A 26701-nucleotide genomic window follows, 5' to 3' on the forward strand; every position below is an offset into this window, starting at 1 on the left:
CAAAATTAAATTGTTTCCCTTAAAAAAAAAATCTGGTTCTTGTAATCTCATGAATGACTCCATAGCTAACATTGGAACTATTTTATGTTCAGTGCTATTATACTTCTGTAAGCAAAATGGTAGTGTTTTAACGACTTGTTTTGAGTAAAAATTCTCCTGTAAAATGTGTGTGTTAGAATAGTGGTATAAAAAAGAAGCCACGCAACAAATTCATCATAGTTGTGTGAGTTGGAAAATTCTGGGAAATGTATTTCCTCTGCGGTTGCATTGATTTAATGAAAACATCTGTATCTGTTAGAAGCAGCAGTAAGATTTCTTTTGGGCTTCTCTTTCGGGCTGTTAATGGGTGTGAGGAAGTACACATCCCTAAGTGAGGTCTGCAGCCAGTCTAGTGAGGAGCATGTGGGGGTCTCACGATGCACGAGTCTGGTCGCAGATAGAGGAGCTCTCCTGGATAGTCACGGATGAGTCAGTCTGGTCTCTAGGGAAGCGGGTGATACCAGTGAGTGTGATGGCACCAAAGCCACACGGGGTTGTGGCCTAGGGCCCCACAGCTTTGCACAGATATCCAGTCCAGTTCTGCTGGTGAAAAGCATGACTGCATGTGTCTTCTGATACCTGCCTTCAGACTGGTGGGAATGCAATAAAACAGATTTTTTTTTTTTTTTCCTGGTGTGGCCTACTTTTCATGCCTAGGGGGAATGCCTTGTCAAACTGGAAAAGCCTTTAGTTCCTTTCTCTCTGGTTCTGGCACAGTGATCTATTTTTCAGTGTAGTGAAGTGTGTCTGACCTACTGTCTTCATGCTTGTATCTTTTTTATAAAAATACTTTTTTGGTTAAACCTGTATGGTGTTATGCTGTTTTAGGCTGTGTTCTGGTTATTTTTTCCCCTTTTCTTTTTAGATACATGACATGACATCACAACTCACTTTTCTGTAACATTACATTTCAATTTTGCCTTTAATTTGAAGTCTTAAAGCTATAATCATAAATAATAATAAATAGTCATAATAAGAACCCCCCTGTGGAAAAGGGTAGAAATAAGTTTCTCTTCCCCTACCCCCTTTTTTTTAATGCATTATCTGAAAAGGAGCTATTAAAAAGAAACAAAAGTCAACTCTGCTTAGAGTTTTAGTTGAAATTTTGGAATTAAATACCATGAACTTCTCAACTATTATAGAATTGCCTTTTTCACTGTTTATTGTATACTACCATTTCTCCATGTCAAATCTCTTTTTGGAGTTCTGATGCAAGTTCACTCATTGTCAACCAAAGGTTACAATTTATAAATCAATTCACTCTAGCAATTTTCCATTTGATGTTAATATCTCAAGCTGGATTATTAAACCCATGAGAGCAGCTGTGTGATTCATGTGATTCACTGTGATCTGTTTCCTAGTATTACCAGGGTCTATTCTTTGCTGTATTTTTTTGACCAGTTGGTAAAAGCTTTGGTTCTATCTTTAAATCAATATTGCAATTCAATATTAGTGTATAGCTGTTTCTTCTTCCCCCCTATCTGCTGAACTCCAGTTACTCTATATAGAGAGTTTTGCCTTTTTGGGAAAATCTTGTGTCACTATTACAGAAAATATTAAAACCCAGAGTAGCTTTCACTTGTGAAGAGAGACAGTTTTCTTAAGTCTTAGAATAGGAGCTCACCATTGTCACCCTTGAGAATGGTGAGGCACTGGAACAAGATGCCCAGAGAAGTAATGGGTGCCTCATCCCTGGAAGTGTTCAGTGACAGGTTGGATGGGACTTTGAGAAGCTGGGTCTAGTGGAAGGTGTCCCTGCCCATACTGGGGGGTGGAGGGAGGGATGTGGAAATAGATGATTTTTAACGTCCCTTCCAACCCAAACCATTCTATGGTTCTAAAAGTAATTAAAAGGGAAGCTGCCATCTACATTTTGGTGCTGTGTATGGCACAGCTGTGATAGTCCTGTGTTCTGTGCTGCCTAGCTAAGTGTCCCATCCTGAATGTTTGCCAGAAAGGGGTAACTTAAGTAGTGTAAGAGGAAAGATGACACATTGTGTTTCCTTTTGTAGGCTTCCTCAAGCCTTAGACCATCTCTGCTTGAGTCTGTCAGGGTCAGACCTGACTTCTGTGGCACTTTCTTTCATGAACCTCTTCACCTTTCCCTGAACCTGTGTATGGATGTTGAACATTCATTGCATACTGCTGTTTGAAGAATCACTCCTTTATTGCTTGTTTGGACCTGTTGCATGCTTGCTTCACTGTCTCTCTGATTCCTGTATTGGAAGAGATGATGTGCAATCAGTGTTCTTTCTGGCCACTTCTGGCTTTATAGGCGTTTATCATGTCCTTCTCCCCTAAGTATTTTCTTCTGTAAAACTTATTCCATGGCTGCTTAGTTTCCTAAAAATATTTTTGAAGGAAAATATTCAGTAAATTTTTCTGGTTTTTGTAGAGAGAAGTCTTGCCTTACAAAACTTCTGAAGTATTGGAAGCGTTCAGCAAGCTATTTGGACTCTTCCTGAACATACTTCATGACTGTGAAGTGCTAAAGCTTAGAGTTGTCCTCAGATTTACTGTCTGGACCTAGGTAATAGGCACTGCCAGAATGGTTGCAATCAGTGGCTTTGTAGGGAGGACTGATAAAAAGTGTAGCATAACACAAGGGCTGTCAGTCTGAGATTGTATCTATACTGAGCATCTAAAAGCTAAACTGTAGTCTCTGTTTCCCTTTTGGTCAGGATAGCTTACAACCCAAATTTACCAACAAATTCTTTTATTACAAGGTAAAGCTTTCAATTTTGTGTTCAAAAAAAAAAAGCTTAGGGGTTTATGGATGGATTTGAATGGAATGAATGGATTTATTTTGAGGTAATGTGAATGCATGTGTACGGAGCCTGTTTTTGCAGGCTAAATATATTAGTTGGAAATACTGAAAATAGAAACAAGTTGCAGAAGCCTTTCTGTGCAACTGTCAGTCGGGGGGGCGGGGGACAGTAAAGCACTCATCGAGGCTGAAGGCTTCACCATTTCCCTCTGTCCTGCTGTGACCTTAATGAGAGAGCTGCTCCTTGCATCCTGGCTGGCAGGCAGAGCCCAGCAATTTGTCTGGTACCATTCCTGTGTGATGGGGCAGACTGACAAGAAACTTCTGTACCATTCTGCCTGCTCTTGGCAATGCCTGTCCTCAGCAAAGCCGTACCTAGTGCCTGGTGAGGCAGCACATTGTGCCTGCTTCATTAGGATGCAGGTGCTTAGACAAAACCATAGAAGAGTTGCTTACAGTTGACTACATGAGGAGAGCTTACTTTGTAAACAACCCGGTTTAGGCAGGAGACATTTTTTCAGGGTGATAATAAGCAGCTCTTGCTCTTTGATTCTGTGTTGTTGTTTGTTTTTTTTTTAAGTGATTGATACTTCAGATGGTGATGGTGTTATGACTAATTGTGAAATTACGTGAGAGTAAAAAGTGGAATAAGGAAGTTTTTTCACATTTGTACTAGACAATAATACAAAGATCTCTTGAAGGCATCTTCTTGGAAAACGAAGACCTTTGAGCTGTTTTCTGGCCCTTAAAAGTGGCTCACACCAGTTGATAGCTAAACTTTTGTTTTGGGAACTTTTGGAAAGATAAATGTGAAAACACTGATGATAGCTAACTGATGCCATGAAGATTTTTTGCCTTTTCTTTTATGCCCGTTATATCTTTTTTACAACTTCTGTATTCTTAGTGCTTTTTTGCCTACATTCTTGGACTTGTTTGTCAAGCTGAGAGACTAAACATTTTAGAAGCTTTGTATATAGGGATCAGTGTGCCCCAGACCCCAAGGTCCTCTCCAGAACGCATTTTGTAAACTAAGAACCATCCAGGGGAAGGCTCCTTGGGAGGGGGCTCACTTGAGCCTCTCATTGGGGAATCTTTGATAGATATGCTAATTAGTAAGACCTATAATGTTATACCAGATCTTTTAGGGTGTGCATTTCGCAGGGTGCATCTCGATGCATATGACCTGGACGTGTGCAGCTAAGGATCCTTAAAATAAATACCAAGGTAAAATCCCTTTTCCCTTTCTAACCATGTATGACTCTTGATTTTAAGACCAGGAAAAGGCATCATAACAATCAGGCATGTGGATCCTAGAAAGTCAGTTCTTACCTAGGCTCAAATTATTAGTGAAATAAGTTTCTACTGACTGCTCCAGATTTAATTTTTTATCCTCCTTTTATAGAACCTTGAATTCCGTTGTTAAAGTCATCCCTGGTTCTGTTTATAATACTGTAGGGGGAGAATGGCATCTGATGTTCCTGTGAAAAACCTTCCCACTGTGTCCTAAATTAAAGAAAACTGTATTTATCTTCTTCTCCTTGAACTTTTCTTATTGCTTTTCACCCTGTATCTGTCCTACTGAGCTGCTTCAGCTTTTGGCTGCCTTGCAAACCCTTTTTCCTTATTTTCATTTGCCTTCTCAGGTGCTGGTTCATCTGTTTATGAAGTAGTTATTTTCTCTTTCTAGTGTTCATTTGCTGCCTTGATTCCCTCCTGCTTTTTCTTTGATTTATTTCTTCCAGTCCTGGAAATAGAAGAAATGATGGGAGGAAGCTATCACAGTGACTGTTATAAAATGATGTGGAATATGAACGATGGTATAAGGGCACATACCGTGGGGTATGCCGAAGATTCTCACAGAACAGATCATCTTTCAATGCTTGGGAGGGATGAAGTTGATGTGTGCAAGGAATCTTTGGATACTAAAAGTGGCAAGTATATAGATCCTGAAGAGGAGACCAGAATAAGAGTGACTTTTTTAGGTGGGAAGGTCAGTTTTAAGGTGATGAGGCAAAGGTTACTTCAGCAATCCTATTCTAACCGACTGTCCAAGGTCCCAGGGATCCCCTTAATGGGATGAGGGTTGTAGTTGAACCTTGGTTCTGCCCTGAGATGCCAGGTGCTGCCTGCTTGTTATAGTCGCCCAACAGAGAGTAGAGTACATGATCATCATAATGCTTTATTTCCTTGAGACAGTGACCTCCATGTTCCTGCTACGTGAAGGAAAAGGTCTTGTACTTGTGAGTTCTTCCTCTGTTCAAGTGGCTTGTGCTCCTCCCATTTCCTGGTGTCAACTTTTGGCGTTTTATGAGCTGTCCTGAGAATCTGTTCAAGTTCTTGAATGTACGGAAAGTAATCCCTGTCACATTCCAGCTTCCCCTCCCCGTGCCTTCCTCAGTTCCTTGCCCTATCTCCTCTTCCCTGCTGTCCGCCCCCTCTGCCCTGCTATGTCGGAGTGTATAGACTCTGTGTTGACTGTGGTATCACAAGAGAAGAGAGTGAGGGAGGAAAGAAGTGGTGAGTTAGCTGTGCTTGCAATACATTAGTTAATTGCTGCTTTATGGTAGGTCAATTGTTTTGGTAAACGCAGAAGTTGAGCAGAAAGCGTGAAAGTGCTTAACGACTCTGCTCACAAAACACATCTCTCTAGTTCTGGGGAGTCAGGTATGTCCTGCTCAATGGCTGACATCTCTCGACAATAGAAATGTTAATTCTTCCTGAATAGAAAACCGATAGTTATGGCTTGGACCCAAGCCTCACCCTTAGCTCCCTCAAAGTTGTTTCTCTATTCCCCTCAATTCTTATACAAAATAACTTTCTTAATCGTGGAAACCGATTGCTATCAGTTTAATCAGAGATTGCTGTCGGTACAAATCTGTAAGTGTAAGCCCTGTCCTAATGTTTTTGCATGAATGCAAGGTATTGAATGTCTTCTGGGGTGCTTTTCTTCGTGGTGGTTATTTTAGACAGAAAAGTCTAGGCAGTTCTTAGGATCTATTGCACATCTCTACACCTGCCAAAATTTGGGAGGGAGTTGTGTTCAAATTACACTGCTGTTCCTCAGAAATGTTTTCACAACATGCATAACACTAACTGGACTAGTCTGCCTCTCGCTCTTCTTCCCCCCAAAAATCTCTGCTACTAGTGTTCTAAAACTTGAATAATATTCTGCAATTGCTATTTTTATTTCTACCTTTCCTCATTCTCTAACAATTATGTAAATAGGAAGGACATACTTTTGTGCATGGTTTTGTTGTATGTCAAGAAAAAATGTGAAGATTTCACGTATATGATTGAGGCAAGTGCTTTTTAAAAACACTTTTGAGTCTAAAATGAATAGATTAGCTTTGAGAAAGGCTCTTCAGTGGATAAAGGAGATAAATATAGATACCTTTTTCAATGTCAGTCTTAATTGTATTTTTTTTCAAAAATACAGAAAACTACTTTCTTGCTTGAACCTGCTAATAGTGCACTTACTGGCATGTAAGAAAGTATCTTTCTAAGTAATGTAAGAAATTATCTAAGTAATTTCGACTTGCTTTTTATAGTTTTTTTTCATCTAAGTTCTTCAGCAGTATCTGGACATTGCAATCAGCAATACCAAGTCTCCATAAGGCTCTGAAGTTCATGGAGAAAATACATGGAAACAATATAGATGTTTGGAATAAGGAAAAAACGAGCTACTAGACTACTAGTGACATTTGAAGGCTGGTTTTAAAACTTTGCTTAAATATTATTAAAATTTATTGAACTGGGTCATGAGTCCTTTCTCCTCCTTTCTCCCTTCCCTCTTTGGAAGTGTGGTTTGCACACGATGCTTTTGATTTGCGTATGATGTTTAAACATTTCATTCATATGATGGAAAATTAAACGATAGGCTATAAAATGTGGTTGCAATCTCAATTAAAATGTTTAATATTTCCTGCTGTGTTTCTCAGTAAAAGTAATAACAATGTTTCTAATTTTGGTAAGCTCATCTTAAACTATCTACCAATACATGAGTTTATGGGTCTGTCTTCACTTCCTGTTTTGCATAGTTTTGGTCACTTAATCTTAAATACTTGTCTAGCTGAGCAGCTGTGCCACTGTGTTGGCTGTTCTGAGTCAAAGTTTGTGCAATTTTGCAATATCTTATTTTATAAAATATAGTCCTACAGTTTGATTGTAAAAATATTGTTTTTAAGGACTCTTAATTAAAATTTTTTATAAAAGTAGCCTTTCAAGTTGTAGTAGACCTTCAAGAATGGGCAAGCATGAGTTAAAGCACAGGCAGCTAAAAGCCACAGTTGTGTTTCTTGGGGAGGATATATACATCTGAGTCTCCATGTTTTAGTAGAGAATGGAGTTCTAGAAAGGATAGCAGGCAAAAACTACACTACATCAAAAAAACCTTAAAAAGTAAAATCTTAACTGCATGCTGAGTGAAGTTTTTTTTATTTTAGGTGTTTGTGTAGTTTGTACTGGAAACTATGGGCTTACAAGAGCAAATGATGGGAAACAGTTGTCTGCAAGGCAGCAATAAAAATTGGGAATGCCAAATATGTGCACTGTATGTCAGCCTTGGTTGTGAATTTCTTTGACAAAATAAATTGTTAAACAATGAAGGCCAGGTTTTTTTTATTATTTTTCCTGGGAAAAGAGTTTGTATAGCCTAAGGGGGAATTTGGTGCCTGTGGGAAAGAGAACAGTGGGCTCAATTTACAAAATTTGTGCAGCTTTGTGAAGACATAAGGGAAGAAACAAGAGTGCACCCTGAACAACTGTAGCCCTGGGAGACTCTGCTAGTCTTGCATGCGGGTTTTCCCGTTCATAATTGTGCTTAAAAATCAAGCTGCGTGCACTGGTAGCTCTGCACTGGGAGGAGTCGAGCTTGTTCAGCCAGATGTTGATTTGCTCTAATAATTAAGCTTACCCGACTCATGTAAAGGGGTGTCTCTGTCCTCATTAACTTGAAAAGGCAAGTGGTGTGCGTTCAGCCAGCCTGTGCCTTTGGGAGCCCATCCTCTGCACATCTGCTGTGAGCAGGCACTGCAAGGGAGCAGTGGCTGCTCGTGCCGCTGTTTGGAAGTGAGTATGGGACTCCTCAAACCCCCTTTGGGATTTGTATCAAGTGTTTTCTTGGTGGTAGTGTGTGCTGGGAGTGCTTGTTTTGCAGGCTGCTGCTGCGGCTCCACAAGTGGAACTGAGTGCTGGTCTTTTGGCTCTCATTTCTGTGTAGTTCAGGATGCTGTTCGTGTTTCTCATCTGCTGTGTTCGGTATCCTGTCCATCTCAATGGTTTCCTTTTGAGTCAGCGTTGTGCATAAACATCCTTTATTCAACTAAAGGCTCACCTCCTTTTAAAAAGGAATGGTGAAACAATGTAGCTGTTGTGGAGCATGCAAAGTAGATGTCAAATGTGTAATCTGAATTTTTGCTCATGTCAACTGTTTTAAATGAATGTGGTGTATTCCTATGAAACAGACCTGACTGGGGCTGTTCCTTTTGCTCTACCCAGTATGTTGAAGGGGAGCAGAGTAACAAGAGCACCGCAACATCTTTAAAATGACACATCCATCCAAATTCCCCCCCCAAGATTGTTGCTGCTCGCAGGCTCTTAAACAGCAGAGGAAATAAGAATACACAAGGAAACAGGATTAACACATGAAGCTTAGTAAAATTAGATGAAAACCAGAAACACTTTCTGTAATCACTTGGGAAAACCTACTGTAGAGAACAGGATCATAGAATCACTGTTTAAAGTGAGGATTTGGGGGATATTACTGGGACAAAATAGTCTAAACTGTTTTAAAAACACTTCAAGATAGAAAAATGAATTAGATTTCTTACTGGTGTGTGTTGTTGACCCTTAGCAAGGGGAAGCAATAGCTACTTCAGGAAGCTACAGGGCCTTATAAATCAAGGTAATAATGAGACTTGAACCAAACATCCTTTTGATTGCTTTGCCTTTGTGTTTTATTTTTTTGTTAATTTTCCTTGTCATTTTATGCTTTTGTTTTTTTGCTTGATTAACTAGGCTTTGGGCAAGATCTTTGCCCTTGCCTTGGATTTTTTTTTTCTTTTTTTTGACAGTTGTTATTTTTTTGTTGTTGCTCTGGATGCCTCTCAGGGTTTGGGTTACCCTGATGTGTATGTCCCTTGGTCACTTTACCTGTGCAGACAACAAAGGTACATTCTTACTGGCTGAGCTTGATCCACAAGGACCAGGCAGGTTGTGCATTGACTTAGGTAACCTAAAGATCCCCATAATTTATGTGCCCTGTTTCTGTGCTCCTGTGGTACAACCTCAGTCACACTGCAAATTTATTTCATAATTTTGCATTGTACACTGTACGAACTTAAAATTTCTTCCTTTTGCAAGGTGGTTTTTTTGTGGGTTTTCTTTGTTGTGTTATATTTTTTTGGTTGTTGTTTTTTTGTGGTGGTGATTTTATTTTTTTTTGTGTATGTGTGGTTTTTTTTTGTTTTGTTTTGTTTTTGTTTTCCTTTTGTTTTGTTTGTTCATTTCTGATGCCCCCTTGTCTCTCTTTTGTGTTTTGGTAGGCCTGGATGATTGCCTGCAGCAGTATGTCCATAAATTTGAACGGGAGAAGATAAATGGTGAACAGCTGTTACAGATTTCTCACCAGGACCTTGAAGACTTAGGTATCTCAAGGATTGGACACCAGGAACTGGTTCTAGAGGCTGTGGATCTCCTGTGTGCACTGGTTAGTTAAGTAGTGAATAGAAATGCAAAGAATTCCTTAAAGTGCTTTTTTGGGTGAATAACCAAAGCAAGATTGACGAAACCAGAATACCTTTGTCTCTTGCTTTCTGTTACACATCACAATAGAAGAAAACAGTAAGGATTCGTTTAATTCTTGCAAGTTTTGTATTAATAGCTCATTAACTTTTTCCTGATAAGAGGCAACTTTAATTCATTTGGTTGCACTTCCAAAGGAAGATGTCTGAATGACATTGTTAGATCTTGTGGCTCCTGTCAGTGAACAGTTTGTCTCAGAAGACAGAAGGCACACTGTTGAAATGACAGGTGATAGAAGTTCCTCACATCAGTTGAAATGGGTTTAGGGTAGTTCTGTAACAAACATAGGAAGTGAAGAAAAACTAATTCTTGAAATGAGGAATGTTTAGCCACCTCAGTTACAGTCTAGTTGAACTCTCATTGGATTCAGAACTTAAGCTGTTCCTTTGTCCTACTCCTGATATATAACTGCAGATACTTTGAAAACAAACATTTTCTGAAAAGAATAAATATATATTGGATTGTTTTACTAGCACAGGCTTTATTTAAAAGCCATAGTTTGGTCACAGTCTTGAAGGCGTGTTTGATGTAATGCAGTGTAATGAGCACCAGAGGTATATGTAATTACATCAGGGAGGAGGGTGGGAAAGCCTGCCTGATGCTTCCTTGGCCAGCACTGGCCTGTCTTCCCTACATTAGGCAAGGCTTGCAGCACCAAGCATATGTTTCTTAAATGGAGAGTCTTTATTGCCTGTGTGATATGTGCTTTATTTGCTGCAGAGAGGTGCTACAGGGAGTGTTCCTACTCCACAACCTGCAGCAAATTGTACTGAAAGAGGCATATGTAATGAAATCTCTTCAAATGATCTAAAATGATTCTCAGAGTTACTCTTATACTTGAAAGACATTTTATTTCCTTTATGTATTTGATTTACCAAAAATTTTTAACATTAACTTGAAAACCTAATAGAAGAATGTAACTGGACTGAAAAGCAGTTAATGGTGTGGGAAAGAACTTGTTGGGCAAGTGCAGGGGTCTGGTGAGTTAGTAAATGTAGTGTGGGCTGTCTGTGGTCCTGACTGAAGTAATCTATGTGGCAGTCCCCAAAGGCACTATTTTATTCTCTTAAAAAAATTAGAATAAAGTGAACAAAGCTGGACAACTGCCAGAACCTAAAGCTGTCGTTTATCTCCTACAATTTCCTTCTAATTTCCTTTGTAGACAAAAGTTTTGACCTCAGACCCATTTCTGGAAATCCTTTGTGAAATGCAGCTCAAGTTAATGCATTGGACAGATACTGCATATTACAGCTGAAATGTCCTTGTTCCCTTTCTAAGAGGTGAAGGAAGAATTCCCGTGTTTTCAGTATGCCCTTTGCCACCTTCTTGATGCCTGTTCCCTTGAGTTTTTGGAATTGCATAGAATCACTACTGATTTTGTTTCCAAGGGGTTACTAAACGCTAGTGACAGCTAATTTTTTTTGTTGTTTCTTCTTTTTGTGCAGGAGAGAGTTTTTCTGATTCCACTGTGTTAGTTCTTTGGAAGTGGGAATGTTTATTGTTTAGTGACTGTTTTGTACGTATGCTGACACTTTCCCAACTTTTGGGGCCTTGCAAGCAAAGGAACTATTTTTTTGACTTTTTCTTTTTTTCTCTTTTTTTTTTCTTCTTTTTTCTTCCCCCTTTTTTGACCCCACTGGCACCCCCACTATTCTGTAAGCTCACACAGTGGAAATGTGGCATTGGCTGGGCCAGCCTGATGTGACTCTTTGAAGGTTGTCATTCTTGGCGGACGAAGGCTGAGAGGGGGTTTTGGTGGTTTCCCAGTCCTGGAGTTCTCTAGAAGAATTTCCTTTTTTATCTAGTTTTGCTTTGGCAGTTTCCCAGCTGAGTTTCCTTCAGATCAGTGCTTTGGTTCCCTCACACCACAAGAACACATGTGGCTCTAAATACAGTGAGGAAACTCTCTTTGGAACATCTTCCTCCTGCAGTATCTCTTTTCAAGCATTCACCACCATTCCAGCCTCAGTAATCAGTCACTAAATAAAAAGTGAACATAGTCCTTTCCTTGAGAAAGGACACCAAATGCACCTGATTTTTAAATTTAGGTTTTATGGGGGTTGGATACTATTTGGCAGCACTGAGCTAAAAATATGACAGTAAGTTTCTGGTGTGAAAGAGAAATTAATGCATCTTTCTCTACTGCTTTGGTGATGAAGCAGTGTTCCCTCATGTCCTCGTAGCAGTGGCTGCATATGCAGCGTCCTGAAGAGTCAGCAGGAGAGTGTGGACTGGGATAGAAAATGAAGGTTTCCTCTGAGCACACATTTCTGTTACTCTTGAGCTGGTCTAATAGAGTTTTCTGAGCAGGTATTGAAGACTTTTTTGAGGAATTTAGAGGATATGTCAAAGGACCTGAATTCCCCATAGGGGGAAAAAAGTCATCAACTTTCAGCTTTTTGTGGGTAGTATCTGCTTGGTGTGTGGGGGGGAAAGGGATAGAAGAAAGATCATGTTTCCTTATTGATTGAAGTATTTGGGGAAGGGGGGAACAAACATACATAACTTTGCTTTTCAAACCACAAAAGCAGGGACAGAAAACAAGCCTTTGAGGGCTCAATGAATATAAAACAATGCAAGCAGGAAACTATGAAAATATTTTCACTTTTAATGTGTTCTTTGGATTTGATTTCTGAATCTTTGCCTACACTGTATGATGGGAGCATTTGGAAACAAAAAAGCAGTGGATTTTTCTTGAAGTTAGAATGAAGACCTACTAATTGTATACAATTAAAAAAACCAAACCCTGAAAAAACCCATAAACCAAAAAAGAACATAGTCGTGCCTTTGATAATTTCACTGGTAGTAATGTTCTGCCAGCATATTTGCAGTGTAACAAAATATAACATCATAGCATGAAATAAAACATGCATATGTGAAGACTTACCCTTTAGGCCCTAATCATTGTCAAAGGGTATCTGTGCACTGACACATAAGATTTCATTTTTTTTGAGGTTTCAAATTATGTGTTGTTTATTAGGAAATTTGCTACTCCAAAGGATTTTTTAGAACACATTTTTGTTAAAAGGAAGAGAGCAAGAATGGGTGACTGTGACAGTACCTTGTGTTAACTCTACTGTTTATATAGGCCTGTAGTGACTTGGATCAGCTTCTGAGCCAGCATTTGAACTGGTTTTATTCATTTTTTTTCCCAGAGCAGGTTTTCAGTTCAGTCAGCCAGCATGTCCAACTCATAACATTGCAGCATGTGAACATGGCTGTGAAAGGGAAGGGGATTCTGCCCCTGGGCAGTGGCAGAGCTCTTCATCAGGCCAGTTCATCTTTGAAATAACTGCTCTGCTTTTTTGACTTCAGTTAGTGGTTTGTTTTTGTTTTTTTTTTCTTGTTATGTTGGCTGCCCGACCTTGAGCCATCATTTGGTTAAATTAGTTTTTCTCATTAAATGTGATGGAGTTTAGAAGGAGTGCTCTCATGTCCTCTCTCCTGCACGTGTGGGTGCTGCCTCTCCTCCAGCCCTGCATGTGGCTCCCCAGGTTAATGAGTAATAGCCTGGGAATGTTTGACATTGGGTGCTCTTGACCGCTGGCTTCAGCCTGTGTTTAGATTAAAACAACTTTGATGTTTAAAATCGGGAGCGATAGTAAAATGTAACCTCTTCTTTGGTTCATGAGCAACATCTAAAACCTTTTGGTTGCTTAAATAATAATTTGTTAACTCTTGTAGCCTTAGTCCTGTGGAAATATTTCAAGAAAAGCCTGCTAAGATTTTCACTTCAGCTATGTGTCACTGAAGGCTATTTGGTGTGCTGCCACAATATCAACATTCCTATCTGTTGTGAATTGGGGCTACAGTTCTATGACAAGTTAAATTAATCCAAGTCAGCTGCTGTCTCCACCCCCTCCTGTCCTCTGATTAGTGATCTTTTGTGCTTGCACTCACCTGACCCTGAAGTGAGTTACTTCAGGGAGCTAAACCAAGGGATTAGATTTCTTTGTATTGTTTAGATCCCCAAGCTAGCCCTCCCAAGAGACTGGACCTTGCAAGTGAAGGAGCAGGAATAGTTGGTGATATGAGAGCTGGTCAAGACACTTTCAGCTTGGATAGAAGCATTGCTATACCTGGTGAAGGGGCAAAATGCTTTATGTGTATCAGAGCAGACAGGTGAGGAGACTGGCTTGCCCGTGGAGCAGAGGTCACTTGGGTTGTGATGATGCATATTTCCAGGAAAGTTCATCCATGAGGGATGATGCAGAGTTGGATAATTTGGTGTCCTGGTACTGAAGAGCTGCATACCCTGTCTTGTGCTGCATAGGTGTAGTGCTTTCCTAGGGCACAAACTGCTGGTTTAGCAGTGGACGTGCACTCCGTAGACTCCTTGGGGGAAGCGTAGGAGAGCTTAGAGCAGGGACCTAGAGCTTGGCTGTGATGTGGCTCCTGAGAGTCTGTTGGGGACACCAGTTGCAGTTATGAGCTGGCATCCCTAGAGGCAACACGTGTTGCTGAAGTCTCCCTCAAAACTCAGAACTACTTGACAGAATTATTTAAAAACTACCTGAACTGGAAGAGTCGCACCAGGCTCACCTGTGGTATGAATAAAGTGAAAGAGGTGTGATAAGGGGTATGTGAATGTTTAAGGCCAAGTCCAAAATCTTACCTGGTATATCAACACGTGTCCTCTTAAATGCTGGTGCCATCTCTAATCTCAAACACCCACAGGTAGTTGGCACAGTTTTTGCACCTGAATGACAGAGGGAATGATCTGGAGATACTTAATTATATGAAAACTTTCAAGTTCTGATCAGAGTGATTAGGTGGTTATACCTCTGCACAGGAAAAATATTTTCTGTTTTCTGTCCCTTTGTGAAAGCAGGGACTCAGCATCCTCTACTTCCCCTCTTTAAGGGGAGGAATTCTGATACGTGGCTGCTTTCTTGTGGTCGTAGGAATTTGCCCCACATCCAGATGTGTTTGTGGAAAAGTATTCCTTCAAGTAGACTAATATCCAATCCTCTGAGAGGAGGAAAAAACTAACTGCAAGAAATGCATCCAAATAATGCTCTGTGGTGCTGGGGGTCTTTTTGTGTTTTGTTGTTGTTTTTATTAAAATTAAAAGGTGGTAAGTTCACACATCTCAGTGTGTGAGTACTTTAAAATTGTTTAGTAATCCAGATCTTTCCCTTTCTGTGATCCTGGAAAATTTAAGGATATCCTTTGCATTTTTTAAAATTGAACACATCCTTTCAACCCCTACTCCTGGCTGCACATGAAGGGTATTTCCTTGCCAAGAGGTGGAGGAGGGAGGCACTTTTGTAACTTACACCCACTGGGATCTTATCCATAGGAGGTAGTAGTATTTTAAAGGTAGCTGCATAGCTGAAACCTCTCCGTACTCTGTGGAGGTGTGTTTCTTTGGGTCAAAGATTCTGTCTCACATTTTGTAAATGACTTAATCTGAAATATTCCAGCCTGTTTTACAGATGCTTCACCCTGGAGGGAATGGAGGCACAAGCCAGCAGTGTGCCCTAGCAGCATCCTGGTCTGCATTAATGGGAGAGGGAGGGGACCCTTTAGTCTCATTCATTAGTCTAAATAGGCCCCCTGCCCCTAAGTACAGGAAAGGTAAGAGCAAGCTCAGTGGAGGGCTGGAGTGAGCTTGGTGAGGGCTGGAGTACTTGCCCTTGAGGAGAGGCTGAGGGACTGGGACTTCTTCAGCCTGGGAAAGAGATGGCTCCAGGGAGGTCCAGCAGCAGATCCCCAGCACCCACCATGGTTGGTAACAGTTGTCAGGATGGGCTGTGCATGGTGGAAGCTGAAACAAGAGGTTCAGGCTGGATATAAGGAAACATTTTCTTACTCTGAGGACAGTCAGACCAGGTGGATCAGGCTGCCCAGAGAGGTTGTGCAGTCTCTGTCCTTGGAGATTTTCAAGACCTGAGAAGACAAAATCCCGAATAAGCTGGTCTGAGCTCACAGTTGAGCCTGCTGTGAGCAGGAGGTTGGTCTGAGACCTCTGAAGCTCCCCTTCAGCCTCGGCGGTGCTGTGATCCTGAGTGGAGGTATTAGGAACTCCTGGAAAATAGGAATTGAATGGAATTAAAATTTGCTTTAGTTGGTTTAGATTTTTGAGTGGGAAAGTAGAAAGAGTAGTTATTTGTCTTGGTTTGGTACCCAAGGCAATTGTCACCCCAAGACAATAGTATATCTGACTGAACTATGGAACTTGGAGGTTAGTTGCAAGGATCTGCAGCGGCAAAAGAGTAGAGAAGCACAGGGATCTTATATTTTTTTCTGTTTGTTTTGTTCTGGTGGGGGTGGGGTTTTTTTGTTGTTTTGTTGTTGGTTTATTTTTCCCTCAAGAAAAGTAGGAATTTGAATTTATGAAGTTGAAGTTGTAGGCAAGAGTCAGATTTTTTTTTTTTTTTTAGATTTTGTAAATGAGTGAGAAATATGATGTCTAAAAATGGGTTTAATTACCATGTATAATGTTAATGCTGTCCTCAAACTTGCAAATAATTGCACTGTTGTAGTCAAGGAGCACAGCTACTGAAAACTTGTGATCCAAATATTTACTCAAGCTTTTGATTGCAAAATTTCATTTGCTTCCTGTTGGTGTTTTCATCTCTTACCAGATTTAACTTACGTTTAGTTGTGAATGAAATGTTCCTTCAGTGTTTATTTACCACAGGATAGAAAACATTTTAAGAAAAAAAAAAAGCTTGCTCTTCTTTAACAAAAACAACACAATCCTGTTATTAACAAGTAAGTGATATCTGTTAGGATGTTGGGACTTCATTCTGATGAAAAAGTGTCCTTAAATCTTATTAATGTCAGAAATTGAGGTTTGGCACCCACAAAAGTATTCTTTAGTGGCTATAGTGCAGAACAAATCTTAGAAGGTATTTTTGCCAAAACCCATGAGAAAGTTGTGCAAATCCTCAAGACTTTTTGTCCCATATGAGCTTTTAACTTGTGGTATGATAAATAGGAGAACTCAACAAGGATATTTATCAAGCTTAATAATATTCCTTGCAGAACTATGGCCTTGAAACAGACAATATGAAGAACCTGGTTCTCAAGCTGCGAGGGTCATCCAACAATCTGCAAAATTACATCAGCAGCCGTAGGAAAAGTTCAAATTATGATGGAAATACCTCTCGCAAGCCCCCGACTGACTTCCTTACTTCTGTCGTAGAGCTTATTGGTGCTGCTAAGGCCTTGCTTGCATGGTTGGACAGGTAAGAATAAAATGGTCATATTTTAATTTGCTGCTCTAATGAATTGCTTCTCCTTGTAGGGCAATTCCTAGATGCTTGGGTGGAAAGATCTTGATGTCACTAACCCCCTTTTTTGGTGTTGCTAGAAGGCCTCTAGTGGATAAATTTAACCTAGGGTATCTATTCTTGCACTTCCACTCTTGCTAGAACAAATAAATCTGTTAACATTGCACACAAACTGGTATTTATAAAAGTTTGAGCGTTCCCTTCTAGGTCAGTTTCTCATACACATGGTTTTCCCAGCTTCTAAATTATTTGTCATTGGCAAGTCCCTTCCTGAAAGATTTTTTAATGTTCTGCTGAAATCACAGCCTTAGCTATGTGATTTGAAAACTGAACAATGGGAAAGATTATCCTTCTGCTGTTTTGTCTTCTCTTTTTTTTGTCTTATTTAATTGTTTTTTTTGCCTGGAAAGAGCCAGAGTTATTTTGTTACACCTGCAGCAGGTCAGATGCTGGCAGGGGTACAGTCCACAGTAACAGATGAACACAAATTCTCCAAGCCCTTGCTAGCTCTCCTGAGAAGGGAAGTTAGGAGGATAACTGCGCAGGGACTGGCAGCAAGGAGCACTTTTATCCTTTATCCTGCTCTCAAGTAAGGAGTTGGTCTGTGTCCAGGCAGTGATGTTAACAGTTTGTGCCTCTCACCTGGTCCTCTCCTCTCACTCTGTTGCTGGCAGCTCACCCTAAATTTTTTTCTGAAACTCACAGCCAGCAAATTGCTGGCTTGTCCATTTTCAAACTGCTGTAGTTACTTCTCAGCCCCTCTTCTAGGTTTTGTAGCTGTCTGAAGGGTCAGATGTAGGACTCTACAGGCCCTAAAGCTGCCCTACCTGTGATGCTTCTTCTCTAAGTCTTGCTGCACCTCTGTGTGTAAAATGTGAAAACCATTTTTCTTCTTCTGGAGAATTGTTTTTTCCTTGTCCAGTCAGAAAGTTGGAGGTTTACTCACTGGTAAACCCAAGGGTGTGATTTTTACACCACCGTATCATTTGACTTCAGCTTGCAAGTGAGAGAACTGCAGTTTGGCAAACCGACCATTTCTTCTGGTTCTGCTCTCTGAACTTGCTTACCACAGGGCTAGACAATTCCCAGTTTTGTGAGTGGAGCAGGACTATGCAGTCAGGAATACTTAAATTGTAAAACTACCCTCACACTTGTGCTAATGTCAGAGTTGCAGCACTTACTCCCATATGCTCTTCCTCACTGATAAGATGGGATGGGAGAAGGCTAGTCCCTCCAATCTAAGGAGAATTTTCTCTTGTTGTAGGACCCCATTTACAGGTATTGCTGACTTTTCATCAATGAAGAACAGAATCATTCAGCTCTGCTTGGACCTCACTACTACTGTTCAGAAGGTCAGCTGATTTCTTTTCCTTTCTGCTTTCCAAAAGGGAAGGAAAGGGGATGTTTGGGGAAGTAATGTGCTTGCTTTGTGCTGAGTAATAATGAAAGGCAGTTCTGGGAATGACAGCTTACTTTTAACTTGGAACGTCCCTGAAGGTCAGTGTCAGTTGTTTGTGTTTCTGAGTTGTGGTGTTTTTTGTTGTTCCCCCTGCCCCTGAATTTAATTACCAATTTTGGTATTGCTGGCTGTATGTTAAGTGACTGCAGCTTAAAGGATACTCATATTTTCTTGAGCTTTACTGGAAAGAGGGTTAGTCTTTGAAATGGTTGATCTGCATGTGAAGACTTTCACATTCCAAGCAGCATGTTGAAAAACAGTTATCAGTGCTAACTCTAAACAAAAATGTGGCTCTATTGGTTTTTCTACCTGTGCTTGCAGACTCCATAGATCTTGTCCCATGCAGAATGTTTTAGCCATCAAATGGGAAATGCTGCATGTAATGGAAGGAGCAAGTCCCACTAGCCTGGCTGTTTCTGCCACTACTGCAAGACTACAGTATTTTTAAAAACTTTATTTACCAGCTGTATGATGAGTGCTTGTACAGATAACATCTAAAAGGACATGTAGCAACTGTGACAATCTTGGCAATTGGCATAATTTTGCTGTCTGATAATGCTGCCTGTCTTTGAGACTGTTCTGAGAGCGTGGCACTGCTTTGGCTATGAAGCACTGTGTGCACACTTCAGTGACTGCCAAACTTGCTCATAACCATTATTCTGTGCCCCTACAATGTTCAAACTCTGAAGGACCATGCCCTGTGACATGCGTAGTTCCCTCCCCATGCTGAAGGGATGATGTCAAAGGACAGAAACATCCTGAGCTGTCAAGCTGTGGTGGCACCCAATTATGTCAGTTGTGTCATTGTGAAAGGATGGTGTCTGGGTGCTCCAAGGTGCACATACCCACTGCTCAATGCTCTTCTTGCTGGGGTGTTCCGTGTGCAATGCACAGCCAGTGATTTACAGCTACAGATATGCAGATTGTGCAGTAAAACAGTGTTTCTAGCAGCAGGTGGTGTTCACCCAAGAGTGCTACAGGAACTCAGATATGAGATTGCTGAATGTATTAATAAAACTGCTAAAAATGGTGTCTAATCTTTTGGTTAGATCAGCCTTTGATGGCAGGGGAATGGAGGTTGTGAACACAACCCTGGCCTTTTAAAAAATGTCAGACTACTTCTCTGCCAATTTGATATGAGCTATAATAAAGAACGGGGTTGGTGCACAGGAGAAAAAGCATTAATGAGGGAAGAACCAGCATGATTTTGTCCTGGGATGGTGCACATATGCTCACATAGTCTGAAGGAGTCTGCTGATGTGGAAAAGTGATACAGTTGAAAAATCTTTAGGAGGATTTTTAGACTTCAAAGGAATTTCTTATTAAGGTATAGACTATAGGAACAGGTGGTCAGTCCTAATGGTGAAGAAGAGGCCAGAGTGGCTCTCGTGGAACCAATGCTGCTCTGCATCATAAATGGTGTATAAAAGTGAGTGAATAATAAGTAAGGCAGGAGTGCAAGAAGATTCTAGTTAACTTTGATGATGGCTATATAGATTCAAGGACAGGACTTTACTCCACTTAAAGTTCTATGTCAAACTTTAAGATTGAAATAATTAACAGTGTAAACAGAAATGAGTAGGAGCAGAAGGACGTTGCAATATTGAGCATTTTGGCTGCATGATGATAGGTGGCATTTGCTATTGATTTGTGCAGATGTATTTAGCAGAGAAAAGCAGGGGAAAGCCTTCCACACACTTCTCCAACATGACTCATTCTTAAGCTTATTAAAATGCTTGGGGGTTTTCTCCTTGTAGATATTGTAAATCTTGTTTTATTATTTATGTGCTGTTTTAACTTTTTAATCTGAGAATAATATCATTCTCCAGTTCAGTACTTCTTGCAGAAAACAGTGATGACTTTTGTAGTTTGTTACATGAACAGTAGTTTGTAGTTTGTTTCAGTTCAAAGACTTTTATACCTGGGCTGTGTAAATAATGCCTTTTGCGCAGTCCTCTGCCCTTCAGGAATGTCATTGATAGCATATTTTAATAAATTCACTTTCCCTTCTATTTTTAACAATATGCTTTAGATCCATTTTGATGCCTGGGACAGAGGAGTACCTGAGTTGTGGTTTATGTAAGGCAAACACATCTGCCTGGCCTTCTGAGAATCTGATTTTATTTGTGCAGGGTTCTGCTTTTCTGGAAAAGTCAGCTGCTGTAATTGAATCCTACATTCTCTCAGTTTTCAAGGTTTATTATTGCTTTCTACCAGGGCCAGAAAATAGTTGCTTAACAGTCCTTTTGAGCCCTGCTGGGTGAAACTAATCTGACTAATCCCTGCAGCATGAATAACTATTTCTATTTGAGGTTAAAATGGAAGTTTTGCAGAGTTTTCAGAGATTTGTTTCCATGTTTATTGGTTAATATAGGGGTTTTGTTCTTGTTTTATTTTTAGGATTGCACTGTGGCTGACATGGAAGATAAAGTCCAGACTGTGGTAAGTTTATGTTTCTGTTGAAACTCAGCTGTCTGCAGTCACATTCATTTCGGTTGCTTCTATTGTATTGACAACAGCGTTTCAGTCCCAAATGCACAAGCACATCATGCAAGGAAACATTACTATGGCTTGTTTTGTGAATATTCTTTAATGTAGAGGAAATCATTGACATTTCAGCAGATGGATCGTGTGTATGATAATACAATAGTACAGAGTCAAGTATTCCTAAAGTTTCATTACACAGCTATTTTTCCAAGAGAATTTAACCTCAAATTTTCAAGGGCAGAGTAGTACTGTAAAGTGATCACAGGCTAAATAAACCAATTATGCCTGTGAAGTGCATTTAGTGCCTTAATAGGCAGACACTCTGCCTTATTGTGCTTCTTCATGTAAAAGACCTGCCCTGCCACAGGACTGAAATTCTGGCTCTGTACTTGAGCTCGAGTTACCAGGGTTGTTTGAAGCAGCCTTGTGACCAAACACAGAGTGTAATGGAATGCTTTTTATATTTTGTAACAGTTAATCATCGCTTCCTGCTTTTGACATGAACCAGGCTGTGCTCTTTGATAAGGCCTTCCGGTAGCTCATAGATGCTTAGGAATTTAGTAGCACAATAACTAAAAATAATTTTGTTCATAAATAATGAGACCACGTAAAAGGGAGTTTTCTGCATCTTTCTTTTTCCGTTTGTGCACACCCACACTGGAAGTAGGCATTGTTGTTTGGAATTCCCTTGTTTGAGCAGTTCCTCACATTCACACTTAAACATTGTTTTCATTTATTTTATTGCTGCTCTATAAATCTGACGTAAAACAAAACAGAAAAGGTTGGAGCTATTGTTTCCAGGGGCCATTATACTCCAAACCAATGTCTTCCTATGACACAGCTCCCCCCCATTCTGTAATTGTGTGTGTCTACTTTGACTGAAGGATTCCAGCCCCTTGTGAAAGGTGACTTACCTTGCTGGTTCCCAAACTATTTATACCTAAGTACTGTTAGTACTGATCAGTACTGTGTACTAATCCTCTCTCTCTCCTCGTCTCTAAGCTTTTGTAACCTACTCTGAGTGTCAGCCTTGCTTCAGTTGGTGCCAAGACAGAAAACACAGTGGGACATTATGAAACCTGTGAGTGTAGAGAGGGCACAGATTTTTTGACTGGTTTCTTTTTCTTCTTTTTTTCATGTTTAATTAGACATTCTGATAGTTACATGTTCTACAAAGCAAAGCCATTCTGCCTCCAACTTTACTGACACACATGCCGAGGTCAGAATTAGCCGTTAGTTATAATGTTGGCTTAGGATCAGTTATGTTTTGGTCAAAAGAAAATACGAACCTTGCCTGTGTAAGCATTCCAGAAGAGGTCAGTTCAGAGGCACAGTGGAGAGAAGTACTGCAGAAGCACTTAAGTGCTGGATGTCCTACCTTATACTGTAAGGTTTTGTGCAGATATGCTAGTGGCCAGCACATCACTTTTTGTGACACATGGCCAGCTGTATTCTCATAGTAGAAATACAGAGGAACATGAAAAACTGTCAACTGTTCCCACAAGGAATCATCAAAATGTTTCAATATTTTAATGAGTTGTATTTTGGTTAAAGCAATCAAACCCTAACCTCATTTTTTTGCTGTATTTTGTGTGTTTATTTTTTTAGACAGAGGATGTGTCAGCATCTGTTAGTGATGGTGAGGTGGCACTGATGGAAACACGTTGTTTGTACTGTGTTACAGTAAGGATGTGAACATGCTGTAGAATAGATCAGTACAAATGAATCCTCTATTTCAGTGGTTTTGGAACTCATTTCCTTTACATCTTTTGAAAACTGAAAGAGGAGGAAGCCAGGAGAGAATTTTCATAACTGTTTTTTGTATGTTCTCATTGCAGGCCAAGACTTTAAATGGCATTTGTGATAAAGCCATCCGATCAACTACAGACCCACTGATGAGCCAGTGTGCCTGTCTGGAGGAGGTCCATTTAACCAACATTAAACCTGGGGAAGGCCTGGTAAGAAGCAATTCTGGAGTGTCCTAATGTTCCCAGTGTTTAATAGGTAGTAGCCCTGTGGACCAATGCAAGTGTGTGTTTATAATAAGGCATTTCAAAACGGATAATAGCCTGTGGGGAAAAGAAAGAGGCATGGAGGAGGAAACCTAAAGGTCAATTGTCAGATGGAATGGCTGCCAGAGACAGATATGCACATTAGTAGGTTTGATCCCAAATATAATTTCTGATTCTAAATTGTTAAAGATTTCTGTGTTAACCAGGATACTGGAGAATTTATAAATGCTTGTGAAGCTAGTAGTTTTATTTTTTCAGGTTACTATAACCACTTGTTTTTCTGGGGGAGCTTGGAGAGGGAGAAGGTAATGAGAAATGGTATTTGTGTTTTGAAAGATGCGTGTTTATGTGTGTTTATAGCAGGATTGAAAGGAATATGAGATTCTGGAGGTTTGCTGTTAGCAGGAAAATGAGAATTTTTTAAAGTGTTTGGTGGCCATGTCACATAACTGACTGTTGTTCATTCAGTGAATTCTACTTAGCTGAGTGCTGGTTATGAGAAACTTAATTTGAAATTTTGGTGGATTTTCTGCCTAGGGAACAGACGTGTTAGAATGAGTTGGAGGGAGTTGAAATTGTTATGTGCATTTGTATTCACCCCTAGCCCTGAAGGCAGGAGAGATGAACATTTTTAGAGAAAGCTTCACAGTCTTACTGTGCTACATAGTTTTACCTAGACCAGTGGATTTGACTGAATTAGTCACACATTCTTGAAATTATGGGAACCTCTTTGTTAATGCACAAGCTGCATCGAAGCAGAGTCAGTCTAGCTTGACCTAAGTAAGAAACAAGGAAGTGGGTGCACACAGTTGGATACTCACAGGGAAACAGGCAGGGAATTGGCTGGAGAGGAAGGGTCAAAAAGATCATCTAAGTTTCCACCTACTTTTAAAGCAAGTGTGGTAAGCTGCTTTCAGCTCCTGAGTAACATCCAGTTCTGTACTTCTCAGTGTGTTTCTAACAACAGATGCAGAAAGGAAAAGTAGAGATGTATTTATTCATAAATGATGAAACCAATGTGCGGGTCTCCTCTTGTGGGGTCATCTGTGTAATTATTAGTTAATAGCCTGTTTGTGATTTTTGATTTGGTGCTCTTACAGTCAACACCCACTTAATCGAGTTTGTCCTTGTATTCACACTCAGCATTAACATACAGAGCCACAAATACTCTGCTGGAGCTTTTAGTGCTTATGTAAGCGTTGTGGTTATGAGGCAGTCTGTATATTGACTTAGCAAGAGAAGCTGTAAAAGAACATGTCAGCAATACTTGTAGTCCAGCTGTGTGAGTCTGCTCTGTATGGAGACAGCTGGTGGCCACCTAGTAAAACCTTGTAATTCTCTAGTGCAGGCTGAGTAGTAGGGAAGTAAAGTTCTGTTCAAGGCCTAAGACCGACAAGGCAGCAAAACCAGCAGTGTTTGGTATTACCAACCAGACAGTGTTTCTAAGTCTCATTCCATATACTAGGTATTTGAAGTCATTATAAATATTATAATTAACTGCACTAAAAGTGATCTGTGAAGAAGTTTAGAGTGTTGTAATATTAGACCACACACTTTTCTAGGGAGCATATACGAATTGTTAACTGGTTTTAATAATGTTTTGAGTCTGTTGCCAATAGTGCTTTAATCAGATAAGTTATGTGGTTTGTTTTGTCTTTAAACTTGTGTTTTATTTTTTCCTTATATTCAGGGAATGTACATAAAATCAACTTATGATGGGTTGCATGTAATTACTGGAACTACAGAAAATGTAAGTAAAGTAAATGTATATTAACTCAGACAGTAGCTTTGATTGAGGTAGTTTGACTTACTACTTTTTGTTGTTTTAGATATGACTTGCATGGTATTACCTGCTTTAAATACTGTGTGATGCATCATTTGTTTATCCACAGTCTGTAAATATTTTGTGCCTGCGTGTTTCACTGTTAGTCTGATTAAACCAGTTTCTGCATGTACACCAAATTAGTTCAAATGCTTGGCATTAAAGTAATTGCTTTAATAAGTTACTGTATCTGCTGTTCTGAGCCCTTATGGTGTCTTGCTTAACAAAGTCTTGGATGCATTTTCTCTCCACCGGCAAAGGCAATCTCCCCTAATGGGAACATTTAGGTGGTAGTGTGCTAAATTCAGTAATGAGTAATGAAATCAATGAGCTGTCCTGTGACAAAATTACCTTGCAGATTAAAAAGACTATGAACAAGTAAGACTTTAAGAGTGGTCAGCTGGAAGGAAATAGTTGGCAAGAGAGGCAACTAGTTTTTACTGCAGGTGGTTGCTTGTTTTATTTGTACACTATGAGTCCTTTATAGTTGAGAGTTTATTAAAGGCTTTTGGGCAGCCCTTGAAGGAGTGGACCTCCAGCCAGCAGCTGAGGCTGGCAGGTGATGCTGTGGTGTTTTCAAACAGGCTACTGTACAGGAGCAGTGACTGAAAGAAAAAACAGCAGAGAAACTTGGTGTTTGCAGCAATGTGTGTGTGGGTTTTTGGTTTTTGTGTTTTGGTTTTTGTTTTTTTTTTTTTTGTTTTGGGTGGTTTTTTTTTGTTTGGTTTTTGTTTGGTTTTTTTTTTTTTTTTTTGTTTTGTTTTGTTTTTTGTTTTTTGTTTTTTGTGAATAGGAAAGAACCAGTGATTCTAGTTGTTCCCCTGCCAGGTCCAGGGACCAGCCAGGAGAGGGTGGCAATCTGTGCTTGCAGTTCAGAGTGAAAGGTTCTATAGCTTTTATGCTATTGTCCTGGAACAATTCTATATAGGATCTGCCACAGAGACCAAGTCCACTTTTGCAGCAACTTTAACATCTGATAAACGTGAAAGAATATAGTGTTGACTGCTGACAACCTGCTTCTGCATGTAGGTCTTATTTGGGGTCTGTATTCCTTCTGTAGCTTTGAGTGTTGACCTAAGTCCCTGCTTTTTATTATCAACACTGGTTCTTCCTTTGGGGAAACTCCTTTTTTTGGAGCAACAGAATTTGACAAGTGACTGAGAGATCTGTGAACAACTGATGTCTTTGTGGTGGTATGGTATCATTTAGGTGACCCAGGCTGGATCTTAGCTCAGTTTTCTTTTTTCTTGCTAGATTTGGAATGGTATTTTAGTAGCTATCCCCAGGAGCTGGTGTATGGGAATGCAATGGAATTGCACCTCTAAATTGACAGTACTGAACAATGGAAGAACTGGGGAAGTCCATTTGGTATGAGTCAGCCAAGAGAATTCCTGAGTTATGCCATCCCACGTGTGACTTTGCATGTCACGTTGGCCTAGAGCTAAACTTTGCTCTTTCCTCTGTTCTCACAGTGTGATCCCAGTGTCTGTGCTGTGACCTCTCACTTGCTGCAGGAGTTCTCTGTGCAAGGGTTCCCCACCCTCCCTCAGACAAGTTGTTGGCCACCCAAAGGACAGCTTGAAATGAGCTTTGTTTTTCACAAACTTGACTCTGGCCCAGCATTTTTTCGTGGTCTTGGTTGACTCCTATATATGCAGCTTTCCACAGAGGCATTTCCTCTCAGAGGAAGCAAGAAGACAATGAAGAAATGGGGTTACTCATGATAGCTGGAGCCTCCCACAAATTCCCCATGTTTTCTTCCTTTGTTGTACTGTTTATTCTTACAGTTCTTTCTCATAACAAAGTTACTTGAGGTCTAAAGGTGTGATGAGGTGGAGAAGGGAGTCCTTAATCCCGGTGCTTAATTCTGGAGTCGCTGGGAAGAGCTGGCCTGCTGCCTGGTAGTTGCTCATGGGGTGGGGGGAATGGGAGGAGTTGCTGTCCTGTGACCAGGGTGCATGTACCAAGGTAGCATGTCTGTGTGCTTTGGGTGTTGTCAAGGCTGGTAGGAGTTGGTGTGTTATAGCAGTGAGAGTGTTTTTAATAACTGCAGCACCAGGTGTTGATAAATGT

The 26701-nt window shown here is 40.2% G+C and overlaps 1 protein-coding gene across 1 annotated transcript in view; it reads left to right on the forward strand.

Moving 5' to 3' along the window:
* CNKSR3 (CNKSR family member 3) overlaps nt 1-26701 on the forward strand; it is a 52516-nt gene that overhangs the window by 15833 nt on the left and 9982 nt on the right. Inside the window, exons 2-7 of the mRNA XM_039567912.1 lie at nt 9349-9512; nt 16601-16803; nt 18113-18200; nt 20708-20749; nt 22633-22752; nt 24497-24556. Coding sequence (XP_039423846.1) covers nt 9349-9512; nt 16601-16803; nt 18113-18200; nt 20708-20749; nt 22633-22752; nt 24497-24556 — 677 coding nt within the window. The remainder of the gene's footprint in view (nt 1-9348; nt 9513-16600; nt 16804-18112; nt 18201-20707; nt 20750-22632; nt 22753-24496; nt 24557-26701) is intronic.

The sequence above is a fragment of the Corvus cornix genome, chromosome 3 (genome assembly GCF_000738735.6).
Source record: "Corvus cornix cornix isolate S_Up_H32 chromosome 3, ASM73873v5, whole genome shotgun sequence".
NCBI lineage: Eukaryota > Metazoa > Chordata > Aves > Passeriformes > Corvidae > Corvus > Corvus cornix.